The 13,820-nt window shown below is 49.7% G+C and overlaps 1 protein-coding gene across 1 annotated transcript; it reads right to left on the bottom strand.

The window, feature by feature from the left end:
* Positions 1-11,024: 11,024 nt before the first annotated feature.
* Positions 11,025-12,878, bottom strand: LOC307205389 (apelin receptor-like). The gene has a single exon (XM_079957693.1). The coding sequence runs from the start codon at positions 12,751-12,753 to the stop codon at positions 11,524-11,526; it is 1,230 nt and encodes a 409-aa protein (XP_079813819.1). The 5' UTR covers positions 12,754-12,878; the 3' UTR covers positions 11,025-11,523.
* Between the last annotated feature and the right edge of the window lie 942 nt (positions 12,879-13,820).

Raw genomic sequence — 13,820 nt, 5'->3', positions numbered from 1 at the left:
CCAGAATTTGGGTACATATTTATATTTTAATTCACTGGGTCACGGGCATGATTATGATCTGTCATTTTGTTTATATGTGTTTCTGCCTCGCCTCCTTTCATGGACCTCAAAAGCGATGCAGAGAGGTTTGCTGGCCCATTCCACCCTGGGCGCTCATCAGAGGCTTCAGCAAGTGAGGAATATCTTGCACTGTTTTCCACCTGGGCCCTCAAATATTGCAAAGAGCTGGTAAAGGAACAGACTGGAGACTTGTTTCCTGTAATACATACCAGACAAAAGGAATGACACACTCTGGAGAAGAAAGGCAGGCTTCAGACAGGTGTCCTTTACAATATGACCTGCTGCAATGCCTGCAGTGGGAGTCTCCCATTTGGTCCCGCCCAGACTGGGGCACAGAGACCTTATGTCCCTTCGCACCCCTATTGCAGCAACCAGGTGGGGAAAGCCATTGATGGAGTCAAAGAGGGGGGGGGGTGATGAAGGAAATAGAAGTACTTATTTTGCAAAATTCACATCCCATCCTTCAGCCCTTAAAATGCCCTCATGCAGATTCAGCAGAAATGTTACTTCATGCCTGCTCTGTAAGTCCTTCCTTCTGTAAGGAACAGTGTTTTCCTATCACCTGCACGGTGCTTTTATAATTTATTATTTTATTTTCCCAGGAACGACAAAAGTACAGCAGTTACATTTGCAGCATGTTAAAGATCATGGATCAGAGCAAACCAGAAGATAAGGATGAGAATAAGGATTTGCAAAACAAGGCTTTAGTGCAGGTGTGGGGAACCTTTGGCCTTCCATCCGCCCCAGAAAGCACGGCCAATCAGCAGCCTCTGGACAGCCAAGCATTGCCCACACCTGCTTTAGTTGCTCATGAGAAAGGGTTGATATTGGCTACGTCTTGGGAAGATTTAACCAGTGGGAACTTAGATCAGAGGTGCAGTAAAGCATGGCAAACTGCTTTCACTGAAAGAAGACCCTGCTGGATCAGGCCAGTGGCTCTTCTAGTCCAGCATCCTGTTCTCGCAGTGGCCAGCCAGACATCCGCAGGAAACCTGCAAGCAGAACTTAATGCCCAAGGGCGGGGAGGAAAACATGGGACCCAATTACAGCCGCGTGCTCCGGTTTTATTATTTGCACAGATGGGAGTGTGAGCAACTGAGGAGCCATGCAATTAGCTGAGATTATAGGTAGCTGCAGTGACGTAGCGTGGGGGGTGCAGGAGGGGCCGGCCGCACCGGGCGCAACATCTGGGGGTTAGGGATAGGGTTAGGGGGCACAAATCCAGGGTTAGGGGGCGCAAATTACTTGCCTTGCCCCCGGTGCTGACAACCCACGCTACGCCACTGGGTAGCTGCATCTGCCTATAAAGACCATCTTAACTGCCGTCGCTGCAAGCTGAAAGACAAATGCACAATCACTAGTTGATTGATTCCCTTTTGTAGGCTTCCCCAGCTGGGCCTTGCTGCTAAGACACACATGCACACACTCTTTCTCTCCTACCATCATCACTGTACGCTATTTTACAGTGGCTGCTGTGTCCTGGCAAGGAGGTGCAGCTGCTACAAACAGCCCTTGAACTGATGAAATAGCCCCCCCCCAACCTCCTATTGATAAGACGGGCAAATAAAGCCATTTATTGTCTGCAAATGGCAAAGTCCCCCCGAACCTGAGCTCAGCAGCAGCCTCTTCGGAAGGTAATTCTCCCCACCAACCATCCCGCTTTCTGCTCCAAGCTGCCCCCATCACCACAGCAACCTCGGGTGAAGCTGGAGGTATCTCTGCCTCCTGCCAGACATCTGGGCTGGCCGTGTCATTGAGGTTCCTTGCGGAGATAAGCAAAGATTTCTTCCTTTTTCCTACCGACCCCTCCTCCCATCTCTGCAGCTGTCTGGGACCCTGGGTTTTTCCTCCACCGGCAAGAAAGCCTCAGCTGCTGATGTTTTCACCCATGCCAGGAGGGGAGGGAGCTGTGCAGCCCCCCCTTACCCAAACCAGATTTCCTACTTCATTTTGGACACTGGCGCCTTGTTGCACCCCCTTTAAATTCTGGCGTTCCACCTCAGCTCCCTTGGGAAGATGCAGCTCAAAGGAGACAAGAGAGGCATGCAAGTGTTTCATAGGGCAAGGTTCCCAGGGAGGCAGCTTCAGAGGCCTGTTCACTGCTCTCTTCTTGATATACAAGGGAATGCCTGAATGTCTCAATAAACAACACTTGTTTTCTATCACGTAGGTATGAATGAATTTTAAAATGTTTACCAAAAAAAAAAAAAAGGTCTGTGGTGGCCAGTGGAATATACGGCGATAAGCAAGCGATCTTAACGTGGCTTTGCAACATCATTAGTTGTGCAGTATAGTTAGTTCCATAATGTGTTAATTCTCAGCGTGATGTCGGGACGGTGAGACGAACAGCAGAATGCAGCAGAAAGGAAAAGGTGCTGCATGCGACAGGTACAGGACAGAATGGGATACGATGCCAGCACCACCCACGATTTGGTTGCACGCAAGCAGACAGGCAGGTGGGAACGACTGGTGGGGCACCATCCCATTCACCACAATGGACTGGCCTCCACTGCTGAATTGACCCCTCCAACACACAAACTCCATTCACTTAGAAAAGTTGCATGTCGGAGAGAAAGGTGTCTTCCTTGACATGTTAGCTTTCAGTGAGCAAAACGTGACCCACCCACAGTCTGAAAGAGCGCAACCCAAACAGGTTTTCCTGTGGGCAGAGGACAAGTTGCTGCCCTCCCCTGAGCCTTGTGTCTACCACAATCTCTTACACCCCAACGAGTCTCCAAAGCTCCTTTGTGGGTTTGGAGGGAGCTGGCTGTCCCACCAGTTTCAACACTCCCCATCTCAGCCTGCTTCTAACTAGGCCTTAGCATCCCCCCCCCCCCCCCCCCCCGTTACCCGGCTGCAATTCCCCTCTCATTTAGAACCCATTTGCTCCCTTTGGCAGGAGTGAAAGTGTTGACACCAAACTTCCCCTTCTTCCTGCAAGCTTGCAAATGCGCACTTTGTTCTTTGATCAAGAGCATCTGGAGCTGACTGGTCCATCTAACCCAGTGCTGTCTTCTCTGACTGGCAGCTGCTGCGCAAAGTATTGGGCAGGGGTATATTTTCCTGATGACCAAAAGAAAGGGCAAAGCTCAGTAGTGGAGCATCAGGCAGATGGCCTTAGGTGAAACCCCTGAGGACATCTCCAGGTAAGGCTGAGGCGGAACAGGAAGACTCCTGTTTGAAACCTAGAGATCTGCTGCCAGTCAGTGTTCGCAATATTGAGGCAGATGGACCAATCACTAGATTTGTTACAGAAGGCTTCCTTTGTTCCTTTGTAACAACTTCAAGGGGCTAGCCTGCTGTAGCAAAATCATAAAAGCATCTTCTGGCACCTCTAAGCAGAGGTCCCAATAGGCTGTAGCTTCACATACATGCATGCAGTGCTTTTTTCTGGGGGGATGAAGGGGTACGCATACTCCTAAACATTTTGTGAATCTTTGTACTTTTGTCCATTTACTGTATTTATTTTCCCCGATTTGAACTAAAATGGTGATTTTCTTGAGTCAAAATGAGAGTACAGTGGTACCTTGGGTTAAGTACTTAATTCATTCTGGAGGTCCGTTCTTAACCTGAAACTGTTCTTAACCTGAGACACCACTTTAGCTAATGGGGCCTCCCGCTGCCGCTGCACTGCTGGAGCACGATTTCTGTTCTCATCCTGAAGCAAAGTTCTGAACCCGAAGTACTATTTCTGGGTTAGCGGAGGCTGTAACCTGAAGCGTATGTAACCTGAAATGTATGTAACCTGAGGTACCACTGTGCCCCTAAACATTTTTTTAGAAAAAAAGCACTGCACGCATGTAGTTGCTTTGAAACAATGCCAGATTTTCCCTGCCTGGTGCCCTCCTCATACAACTCCCATCGGCCCCAGCCATGGCAGCCATACAATGCTGGGGCTGATGGAAGTTACAGTCTCTAAAACATCTGGAGGGCACCAGGTTGCTGTCTGACATGTTTGTACTCTTAAAATACATAAAGGTAAAAGGTAAAGGACCCCTGGACGGTTAAGTCCAATCAAAGGTGGCCATGGGGTTGCGGAGCTCATCTCGCTTTCAGGCCAAGGGAGCCAGCATTTGTCCACAGACAGCTTTCTAAGTCATGTGGCCAGCAGGACTAAACTGCTTCTGGTGCAATGGGACACTGTGACGGGCACCAGAGTGCATGGAAACGCCCTTTACCTTCCTGCCACAGTGGGACCTATTTACTTGCACTGACGTGCTTTCAAACTGCTAAGTTGACAGGAGCTGGAACAGAGCAACGGTCGCTTACACCCATTGCAGGGATTTGAACCACTGACCTTCTGATTGGCAAGCTCAAGAGGCTCAGTGGTTTAGACCACAGCGCCACCTGTGTACCTGTTAAAATACATATAGTACTGCCTATGCAAAAACAATACAAATAAAGAAATTGTGACCAGTTAGAGCTGAGACACAGGGCTGTTTTGGGGGGAAGTGGGAGGGGACCTGACAAATGGGCCATGTTGGGTGTGGGAGGGATGCTCTGATCTTAGGTAGCAAAGGTGTTAATAGGTACTGGAGGGGTGCTTGGGAGTGAGAATCTAAGATCAATGACTTGAATTATCCTCCCCTATGCCTCCTCAGTGAGTAAAGAAAACAGAGGGCAGGGAGGGCAAACAGATAAGGCACAGGAGGAAGGAAAAGCTTGTCTTCATTCCCTGCCCATCTCCCCACAGGAGAGCAGGGAGGAAGGATTTGGAGCTGAAATTTTTTATAGAAAGACATTTTTGCTGGTATAATCAGCATCTGCTATAACCAGATGAAGGTTTCATTTTGGAATAATAAATTTTTAGAGTAGTTTTTACAGTTATATCAAAAATTACTGATTTGATTATACTATTAGAAATGCATAGATGATTATGAAATTATTGTGAGGTTTAGTAAGTTAACTGTTTATATTTGGACAACTTTTCTGCTGTACTTTATTGGAAGGAGAAAAATAACCACTTCCTTAATAACAATTTAAACCATTTATTTTACTAAAACAGTAACATTATAGCATATGTGTCCATGTTTGATAATGCATGTGGTTAAACAATTAAAAAACAAAACAAAACCAACAGACTGGGTTTTACCACACATGAAATACTTAAATCCTTATTTCCTGATGAATAGCCTTTGGACTATAATGTAACTTAAATAGAAAACTATCTTTAGAAAGATTTCTCCTACAAAAGCATTTTATTTTAAAAATCCAATTTAATTTTTTTTTTAAATCCAATTTAAATTCAAAACATCCTTGAAAAAAAATCATTGCTTTTTATCCAACCTGCCCTTTATGGAGCCGAGCCCTTGCACTAATCATAGATCCTGAGTCAAATTAAATCCTGCAGCTGAAAACCCCAGCAGAGTACTCCAGGTCTAAGAGCTGGGCAAATCTTATCAATGACACTTTCTCTCATCTGCCCAATTTCCTTATATTAAATTCAGTTCTCCACATTCCTGCATCAGTTTGAGATTCAATGAAAATTTGTCTGCATTTTAGTGTGAATTTCTCTCAATACATGTGTTTACGCAAAGCAACTTCTCCAAATATAATTCACCTTTGTGAGCTATTTTCACCGCTATGTGCACACTTTATCCTATCAAATGCATTTTTGTACATATTACCAGACTCTATAACTTCATTGGAAAATTTGGAGCAGGGCAGGTTTTGAAGGACGGTTGTGTTTTGGTTCTCATATTGTTCTGGAAAGTGTGGATTAGGTAGATTCAGCTTTAAATGCAAATTGAATCAAACTTATCCCTCCCCCATCCCTACCTGGTTCTATCTTGGATGGTGCATTCCTTAGTCTGGGTGGGGGACGCTCCTACCTCCACTTCCCAGAGTTTTCTTAGCCCTAGATTGGCTAAGACATGGGAAATCAATCTTTCTTTTCACACAAGAAAGTGACATGGCCCCCAAATCCCTGGGGAAGAGGCTGCCTTCACACCTCCTCAGAGACAGCAGGCTTTGGACTGATTTGCAGAGAGCAATTGGTGAGCTGTTAACAAAAAAGATTGCATTCAATTTACAGGCTTTGAAAAGGGTGGAGGCAGTCTTGCCTTCCCTTAGCCTTTCTCCACCTCTCGCACAACCAAATTTGTTTATGATCTGAGCTGCAAACCTTGAAAGGCAAAAAACCTGAACACCCAAAACTGTGACATTCTTTTCATTAAAGATCTACTAGCTTGGAGATGAGGCATTTGTGGTCCTAGAGATGCTATTGGACTCCCAGCAGCCAGCATGGCCAATGCTTAGGGGCTGATGGGAGTTGTTGTCCAACAATAGCCAGAGAGCACCAGGTTCCACCCCCCCATCCACACTAGAATCAAAGGTGCCTTTTCCCCAGGGGCTAAATCTGCGGGGGGGGGCAGGCCTCTCTATTTGCCCCTTGAGACTCTGCCCAGGCCACACCCTTCATTGACCCTGCCTCACACCCTACTTTAGTGTTTTTGCCTGACTGGAATGGGTCCTTGAAATCTGATCATGCCTCTTCCTTAGGTAGGTAGGGACCCCTGACCATTAGGTCCTGTCATGACCGACTCTGGGGTTGCAGAGCTCATCTCGCTTTATTGGCCGAGGGAGCCGGCGTACAGCTTCTGGGTCATGTGGCCAGCATGACTAAGCCGCTTCTGGCAAACCAGAGCAGCGCACGGAAACGCCGTTTACCTTCCCGCCGGAGCGGTACCTATTTATCTACTTGCACTTTGACGTGCTTTTGAACTGCTAGGTTGGCAGGAGCAGGGACCAAGCAATGGGAGCTCACCCCGTCACAGGCATTTGATCCGCCGACATTCTGATCGGCAAGTCCTAGGCTCTGTGGTTTAACCCACAGCTCCACCTGTGTCCCTAAGCCCCTTCCTTACCAGGGTGGGAAAAAGAGCATTTTATCAACAAAGGTAAAATTTACATTCGATGCTCCACCCACTTTTCCCTCTGTCTCCACCCATCTCCCCAACGGCACATGTTTCCTGGAAAGGAATGTGCCTCTTGGTCTGAAAATTATTCCCCACCAAATATTTTTATTTAAATGTAACACATTTATATGCCATTTTTTTCCTCCCAGGAGCTGAAGGTGGCATGGATGGCTCTCCTTCTCTGCCTTTCATCCTCACAACAACCCTGTGAGGTAGGTTAGGCTGAGAGATGATGACCTACCCAAGGTCACCTAGGGAACTTCATGGCTGAGTGGGGATTGGACCCCTGGTCTCCCAGGTCCTAGTCTGACACACTAACCACTACACCACATTGTGTGCTTGCTTTTCTTTAAATCGGGTGACTAACCTGTGGCTCTTCAGATGCTCCTGGGCTTCAGCTCACATCATCGCTGACCACTGGGAATGCTAACCTATCACTGGTGTGCTTTGACCAGTGGCAGAGTCTGCAAACTCCTTTCAATTGTGGTTGACTGAATCAAGTACTTTGGGCCCTTCTGGGCACAATACATGTTCTCTGCCATTGCATGACAGCCTTTCCCAGGCACTGAATGCCAGTTGTTGTTGTTTAGTCGTTTAGTCTTGTCCGACTCATGAGGTGGCCAAAGTATTGGAGCCTCAGCTTCACGATCTGTCCTTCCAGTGAGCACTCAGGGCTGATTTCCTTCAGAATGGATAGGTTTGATCTTCTTGCAGTCCATGGGACTCTCAAGAGTCTCCTCCAGCACCATAATTCGAAAGCATCAATTATTTGGTGATCAGCCTTCTTTATGTTCCAGTTCTCACTTCCATACATCATTACTGGGAAAACCATAGCTTTAACTATACAGACCTTTGTTGGCAAGGTGATGTCTCTACTTTTTAAGATGCTGTCTAGGTTTGTCATTGCTTTTCTCCCAAGAAGCAGGTGTCTTTTAATTTAGTGACTGCTGTCACCATCTGCAGTGATCATGGAGCCCAAGAAAGTAAAATCTCTCACTGCCTCCATTTCTTCCCCTTCTATTTGCCAGGAGGTGATGGGACCAGCGGCCATGATCTTCGTTTTTTTGATGTTGAGCTTCAGACCATATTTTGCTCTCTCCTCTTTCACCCTTATTAAGAGGTTCTTTAATTCCTCCTCACTTTCTGCCATCAAGGTTGTGTCACTTTTTGGATGACTGCCATTCCCATAATCTCTGATCAATAAACATGTCGGCTGGGGTAGATGGGAGTTGTGGTCCAAAACATATGGAGGGCACTAGCTTGCAGGAAGACTGGCATAAAGAGTGACAGCAGCCCACCAGGACCTTGGAACTAGGACTGAGGCAGGTGAAATAAGGGACAAGCAGTCGGCATAGAGCAGCCGTTCCAAAGTAGGCAGTGCCATCCCCTTTCGGGCAGGGGGATTACTGTGTGTGCGCGCCCAAGGTAGCAGGGGACCGCTGGAAGTGTAAATGACTATCAGGCTTTGGGAGCTGGTACCACTGGATCCAGTTCATCAATTATGTTGAATTAATAACCTTCAAAATTGGCATTATCAGCATCACAACCAACTGAGCTATCCAGGTTTTAATTGGATTTTGAATGAAATTATTGCTGCTTTGATTTTTTTTTTTTTGGGGGGGGGTTATTCCGGTATTCTGAACAATGCTTTTGATAGGGTATGGAGGGGGCACTGGGGACGAATTTACAGAACCAAGGAGGCAGTAGCCCAAACCTGTCCTAGGGGCTTGTTTGCAGCTTTTAATATGGTGAGGTTTGGGAGTGGTTTGATCAGGAGCCCTGGATTTAACAAACCTCATCACCAGGTGAAGAAGAGAAGAAGAGTTTAGATTTGTTATCCCGCTTTATCACTACCCGAAGGAGTCTCAAAGCGGATAACATTCTCCTTTCCCTTCCTCCCCCACAACAAACACTTTGTGAGGTGAGTGGGGCTGAGAGACTTCAGAGAAGTGTGACTGGCCCAAGGTCACCCAGCAGCTGCATGTGGAGGAGCAGACACACGAATCTGGTTCACCAGATTATGAGTCTTATCGCTTTTAACCACTACACCACACTGACACACTGGTGAGATAGAAAAGCAGAGCCTGCAGGAGCTACGATGGTGTCAAATACTGCCCAGTCACCATGAGGTCTAGAAACTTGCTTGTTTTTTTTTAAGAAGTGAAAGTAAGAACTGAAGGGCAACATGGCAGGGGATTGATTGACTGATTAATTGATTTAAACAAGCCATGTGGTGGGTGAGTTGAGAGCTCATGATTCTGGTGGGATTTTTAACCTCTCCATTGCTGCCATTTCCCAAATTTCTAAACAGCAATGAACAGTTGGAAACCTTTTCCAAACCACTGCCAATCAGATTGATAAGTAGATCCCTCCTGATCGTTCAGTCTTCAGCCCACCACTGCTCTCGTGTTGAGACCTGGCCGATGTCTTATAGAGCAGATGCAGATGGCAACCTCCCAACAGATGGACTGGTGTTTGTCCATTAATCACCACCTATTGTCCCAGTTGCTTTGTTCCCTTCCCCTCCTACCCTTTCTTGGCTTCTGGTATACCTTTTGAGGATGTGGGAGAGATTTCACCAAGGGAAGAGGCTGTTGCAACCAGTGCTTATTGTCTGTGAAGTGGGGCGGGCTCCATCTCATGTAAACACCCTGCAATGTCGAAGAAAGCTGGTTCAGCTGGCTGACTGTAAACATATAAAGCTGCCTTATACCAAGTCAGACCATCGGGTCCACCTAGTCCACTATTGTCTACACAGACTGGCAGCAGCTCTCCAGGATTTAAGACTGGGGACATACCTGGTCACACTTGGAGATGCTGTTGATTGAACTGGGGACATTCTATATGCAAAGCAAGTGCTCTACACATTGTACTATGGTCTCCTTCCTGTAAAAATAATGTAAGATTCTAGTCCTCATTGTTCAGAATAAAAGACTGAAATAAATAGCAACACCGGCAGCTGCCTTGTGCTGAGTCAGATTAGTATTGTCTCATTGACTTGCAGCAGCTCTTGACGATTCCAGGCAGGGAGTTTATCCTAGCCCTACCCAGGGAGGTGCCACTGGGGATCTGCTGCAACCTTGTGCATGCAAAGCAAATGCTCTATCACTGAGCTACAGCCCTTTCCAGAAATGCACTCTGCACATGTTCAAAGGCATTACAGTGATTACTACCACAAAGAGAGCATGTGCAACATAATAGTGATTGCATCTGACAAAGCCATAAAAATCACTATCTCTCTGAGACTACCCTGCCTTACAGGATTGTTGTGAGAAGGAAAAGGGGAGGAGGGGAACCATGTACATTATCATGAGCTCCTAGGAGGAAAGATGGGGTATAGATGTTCCAGAAGCTCCCCGGTCCCTCAGCCCAGTCCGCAACATCAGCTGAGATCACATTCGTCGAGGGTTTTTCACTGCCCCTAGCCCGTACCTTCCCAGTTTCCTTGTTTTAAAAAATGTTTTAATCAGACGCGGAGGGCTCTGAATTTGACCAAAGCAGGATCGCTAGGGAGAGAGGGGTTTTATTGGAGACAGACAGACAGACAGACAGACACACACACACACACACACACACACACCGCCCAGCAAGGACCAAGAGATTAGCTCATTTCTTTGTTTTTAAATGGTTTTGTTTTTATTTCATTTTGTATTTTGCATTTTGATGTTGTGAACTGCCCTGTGATCTTTGGTACGCAAGGGCGATATACAAATTTAACAAATAATATTAATAGTATTTTGAAGTCTCTCTGTAATGAAAGGGGCACGTAGCAGGCGATGGATTAAACTACGTACGCTTGAAAATTCGGGTTTTCGTTTGAAAAATCCCCTAAGGCGCAAAGCTATTTGGATTGAAATATTTCGTTTTCACTTAGTCTGAAATGGGTTCGGGTTGCTGCTGTGTGTATGTTTTAATGACCTTCCACCAGCACCTTTCTCTTTCGGTCCGACAAACTCTCGCTCACTCATTCCTTGTCAAGCGCAGCTCAGTCACTCTCGGTCACTACGCGCAAGTTTTTAGGCAAGAAGGGGGAAAAAAAAGAACCAGTTTGGTTTTTTTTCCTGAGGAAACAACAACAAAAAGTATTTATTGATTACAAAGGTCAGAAGCGGAGTCACCCGCCAGAGGGACCTGCCCAATCCGGGGGGATTCTTGGGTCTCGGCGGTGATGCAGAACTGTCCGACCTACTCGGATAGCACCAAAGCGCCAGTGTCCGACATAGAAGAAGCGGCGGGGTGGGGGGGGGGGGAGAGATAGAAAGAGAGAGAGAGACGGGGAAGGGGTGACATGGCAGTGTCCTGAATCGCCCCAGCCCATCGGGCGAGAAAGACGCGATGCCCAAGTGCTATCGCTGGAGAGGGGCGCCTCGCTGTCGGAAGTCCCAGGTTGCGCGCAGGCGCCTCTTCCAAAAGCGCGCTTCTCGCTTTGCTGCCTGCCGGCTCGTGGAGCTGAAAGCCGCCCTTGCCGCCGCCATCAGACGGGACTGGAGAGCTCGGAGTAGCCGTCTGAGCGGCTGCCTCGCTCTCCTCCTCCTCGCCTCTTTCTTCACACCTTGGTGCCCAAGGAGGGCAGCTCAGACTTCTGGGTCTGCCCACTGAGGGTGGAGGAGACGGAGCCGGCCTGGGCGCGCAGGGCCCGGCGCAGGCCGAGCAGGAGGAGACACTGGGCGCGGAAGCGGCTGTCGAAGAAGGCGTAGAGGAAAGGGTTGAGGCAGCTGTTGATGTAAGCCAGGCAGGTGGCGTAGGGGTGCAGGCGAGGGATGAGTTCGAGCCAGGAGCAGGGCAGGTGCAGTACCCCCACCCAGTAGAGCACGTAGAGGTTCTTGAGCAGGTGGAAAGGGAACCAGCAGGCGGCGAAGACGGCCACCAGGGTGACGATGATGCGCAGCAGGCGGCGGCGCTGGCGGCCCTCCTCCTTGCGCACGTGCTGCTGGAAGTGGCGGCTGACGGTGGCGCCGATGCAGCAGTAGCAGAGCGTCATGAGCAGCAGCGGCAGCACGAAGCCCAGCGCCGTCGTGGAAAGGCTCAACGCCGCCATCCAGTATTCTTTTTCCCGCGGGCTGGACGCCACGCTGCTGAAATCCATGTCGCACTCGACGGCGGCCTCAGCAGCCATAGCTGCAGCATCGGCATCGGCATCAGCAGCAGAGGCGTTGCCGTCGGTCTGGTGGGGTGGAAGGCGCGTACGCGTGTTGCGCAGCAAGAGCGCAGGCAGCGCTAAGAGCCCGGCCAGCAGCCAGACGGCGACCAGCGAGAGCAGCGTGGAGGTGCGCGGGCGCGCCGAGGCGGGCCGCCCGACGGAGCGGGGCAGGGCGTGCACGATGGCCAGGTAGCGCTCGAAGCTGAGGCAGCCCAGGCAGAAGGCGGACGCGAACATGTTGAGCAGCACCAGGTAGCTGCTCAGCTTGCACAGCGCCGAGCCGAAGGGCCAGTGGAAGCGCAGCGCCGTGTAGGCGGCCCAGAGGGGCAGCGTCACCACGAAAGCGAGGTCGGCGAGCGCCAGGTTGCCGATGTACGTGTCCGCCGAGCGCCGCTTCGCCGGCGGGCCGCGCCACACGGTGAAGATCACCAGGCCGTTCCCCGACAGGCCCAGGACGAAGACCAGCATGTAGAGGACGGGCAGCAGCGAGAAGGAGACCTCCCAGTCCGTCTCGGCCTCTTCCCAGGCGCACTGCAGCTCCAGGAAGCTGTCGTTCCAGGCCCCCGACGGCTCCTCCTCATACTCGTACTGGTCCCCCGCCAGCGGGTAGTTGAGAGGCTGCTGGTGGCGCTCCATGGCGCAGGCAGCCCATCGACCGGACAGCAGGCGCGAAGGGTCTCGTCTTCCGACGGCTGGCACCAGCGGCTTTCTTCTCCGACAGCTGTCTTCTGGCTAGGGGAAGCTATTAAAGAGCGGCGGGGTGGGCGGGCATAGGAGGAGGAGGAGGGGGGTGGCTTGAGGAGACACCGCCCTCTCGCTGCGCGCCCGCCGGGACAGAGCCAGCCCCTCCCGTCGGGGTTTGAGCGAGTAGTGGGTAGACGGAGCCAGTCTGGGATTTTGCGATAAGTTTTTGCTTGCCTGCTTCGCCAGGGACAGCCAGCACATCAGCCCCAGCGAAAGGATTTGCTGGGAGGGACGGCAGCCGTCCATCAGAGCCTCTTCTCCCAGGTGACAGGTCCTTTATGGGGGGAAATGCCCCTATCCATCTTGCCTCTCTTACCGTTGCAGGAAGCTGCCTTACAGTGAGTCAGGCAGGTTGGTCTATCTAGTATTTTGTAAGCCGTGCCTGGCACTGGGTTTCAAGTGAGGAGTCTTCCCAGCCCTACCTGGGGATGCCCAGGACTGAGCCCCAGGACCGTTTCTATGCAAGGCAGGTGTTCTGACCCTGAGCTACAGCTTCCCCTAAAAATGAAGCAAGATCCCACAGTCACCATAGGATTAAAGGCTGGTTTAAATAAGAACCTAGGAAACTGCCTTCGAACAAGTCAAACTGCTGGTCCATCTAGCTTAGTACTGTTGGCACTGACTGGCAGCAGCTATCCAACAGGGAGTCTCTCTCCCAGCGCTACTTAGAGATCTGGGGGATAAGGCAGCCCCTCCAATGTTCCTATGGCAATTTATGGGACAAACCTCCCTTTCCAGCTGCTTTGAAATAGGTGCGTACTCTTGGACACAGTTCACATTCATTTTAGCAAGGAAGCCTTCCTGGATCCTGACCCTTGTCCATTAGTGAGGCGGGGGGGGGGGTCTGCTTGGGGAGGTTTCTACATTGGGCAACAAAGTGTACATCTGGGCGTTGAACTGCCTCGTTGGCATTGCTGCCCCCTCCCCCTTCCCCAAAGAAAGAAGACGATTCAGCGTCG

Source organism: Podarcis cretensis (genome assembly GCF_951804945.1).
Source record: "Podarcis cretensis genome assembly, chromosome: 16".
NCBI classification, from domain to species: domain Eukaryota; kingdom Metazoa; phylum Chordata; class Lepidosauria; order Squamata; family Lacertidae; genus Podarcis; species Podarcis cretensis.
This window is presented reverse-complemented; position numbering and strand designations above follow the sequence as displayed.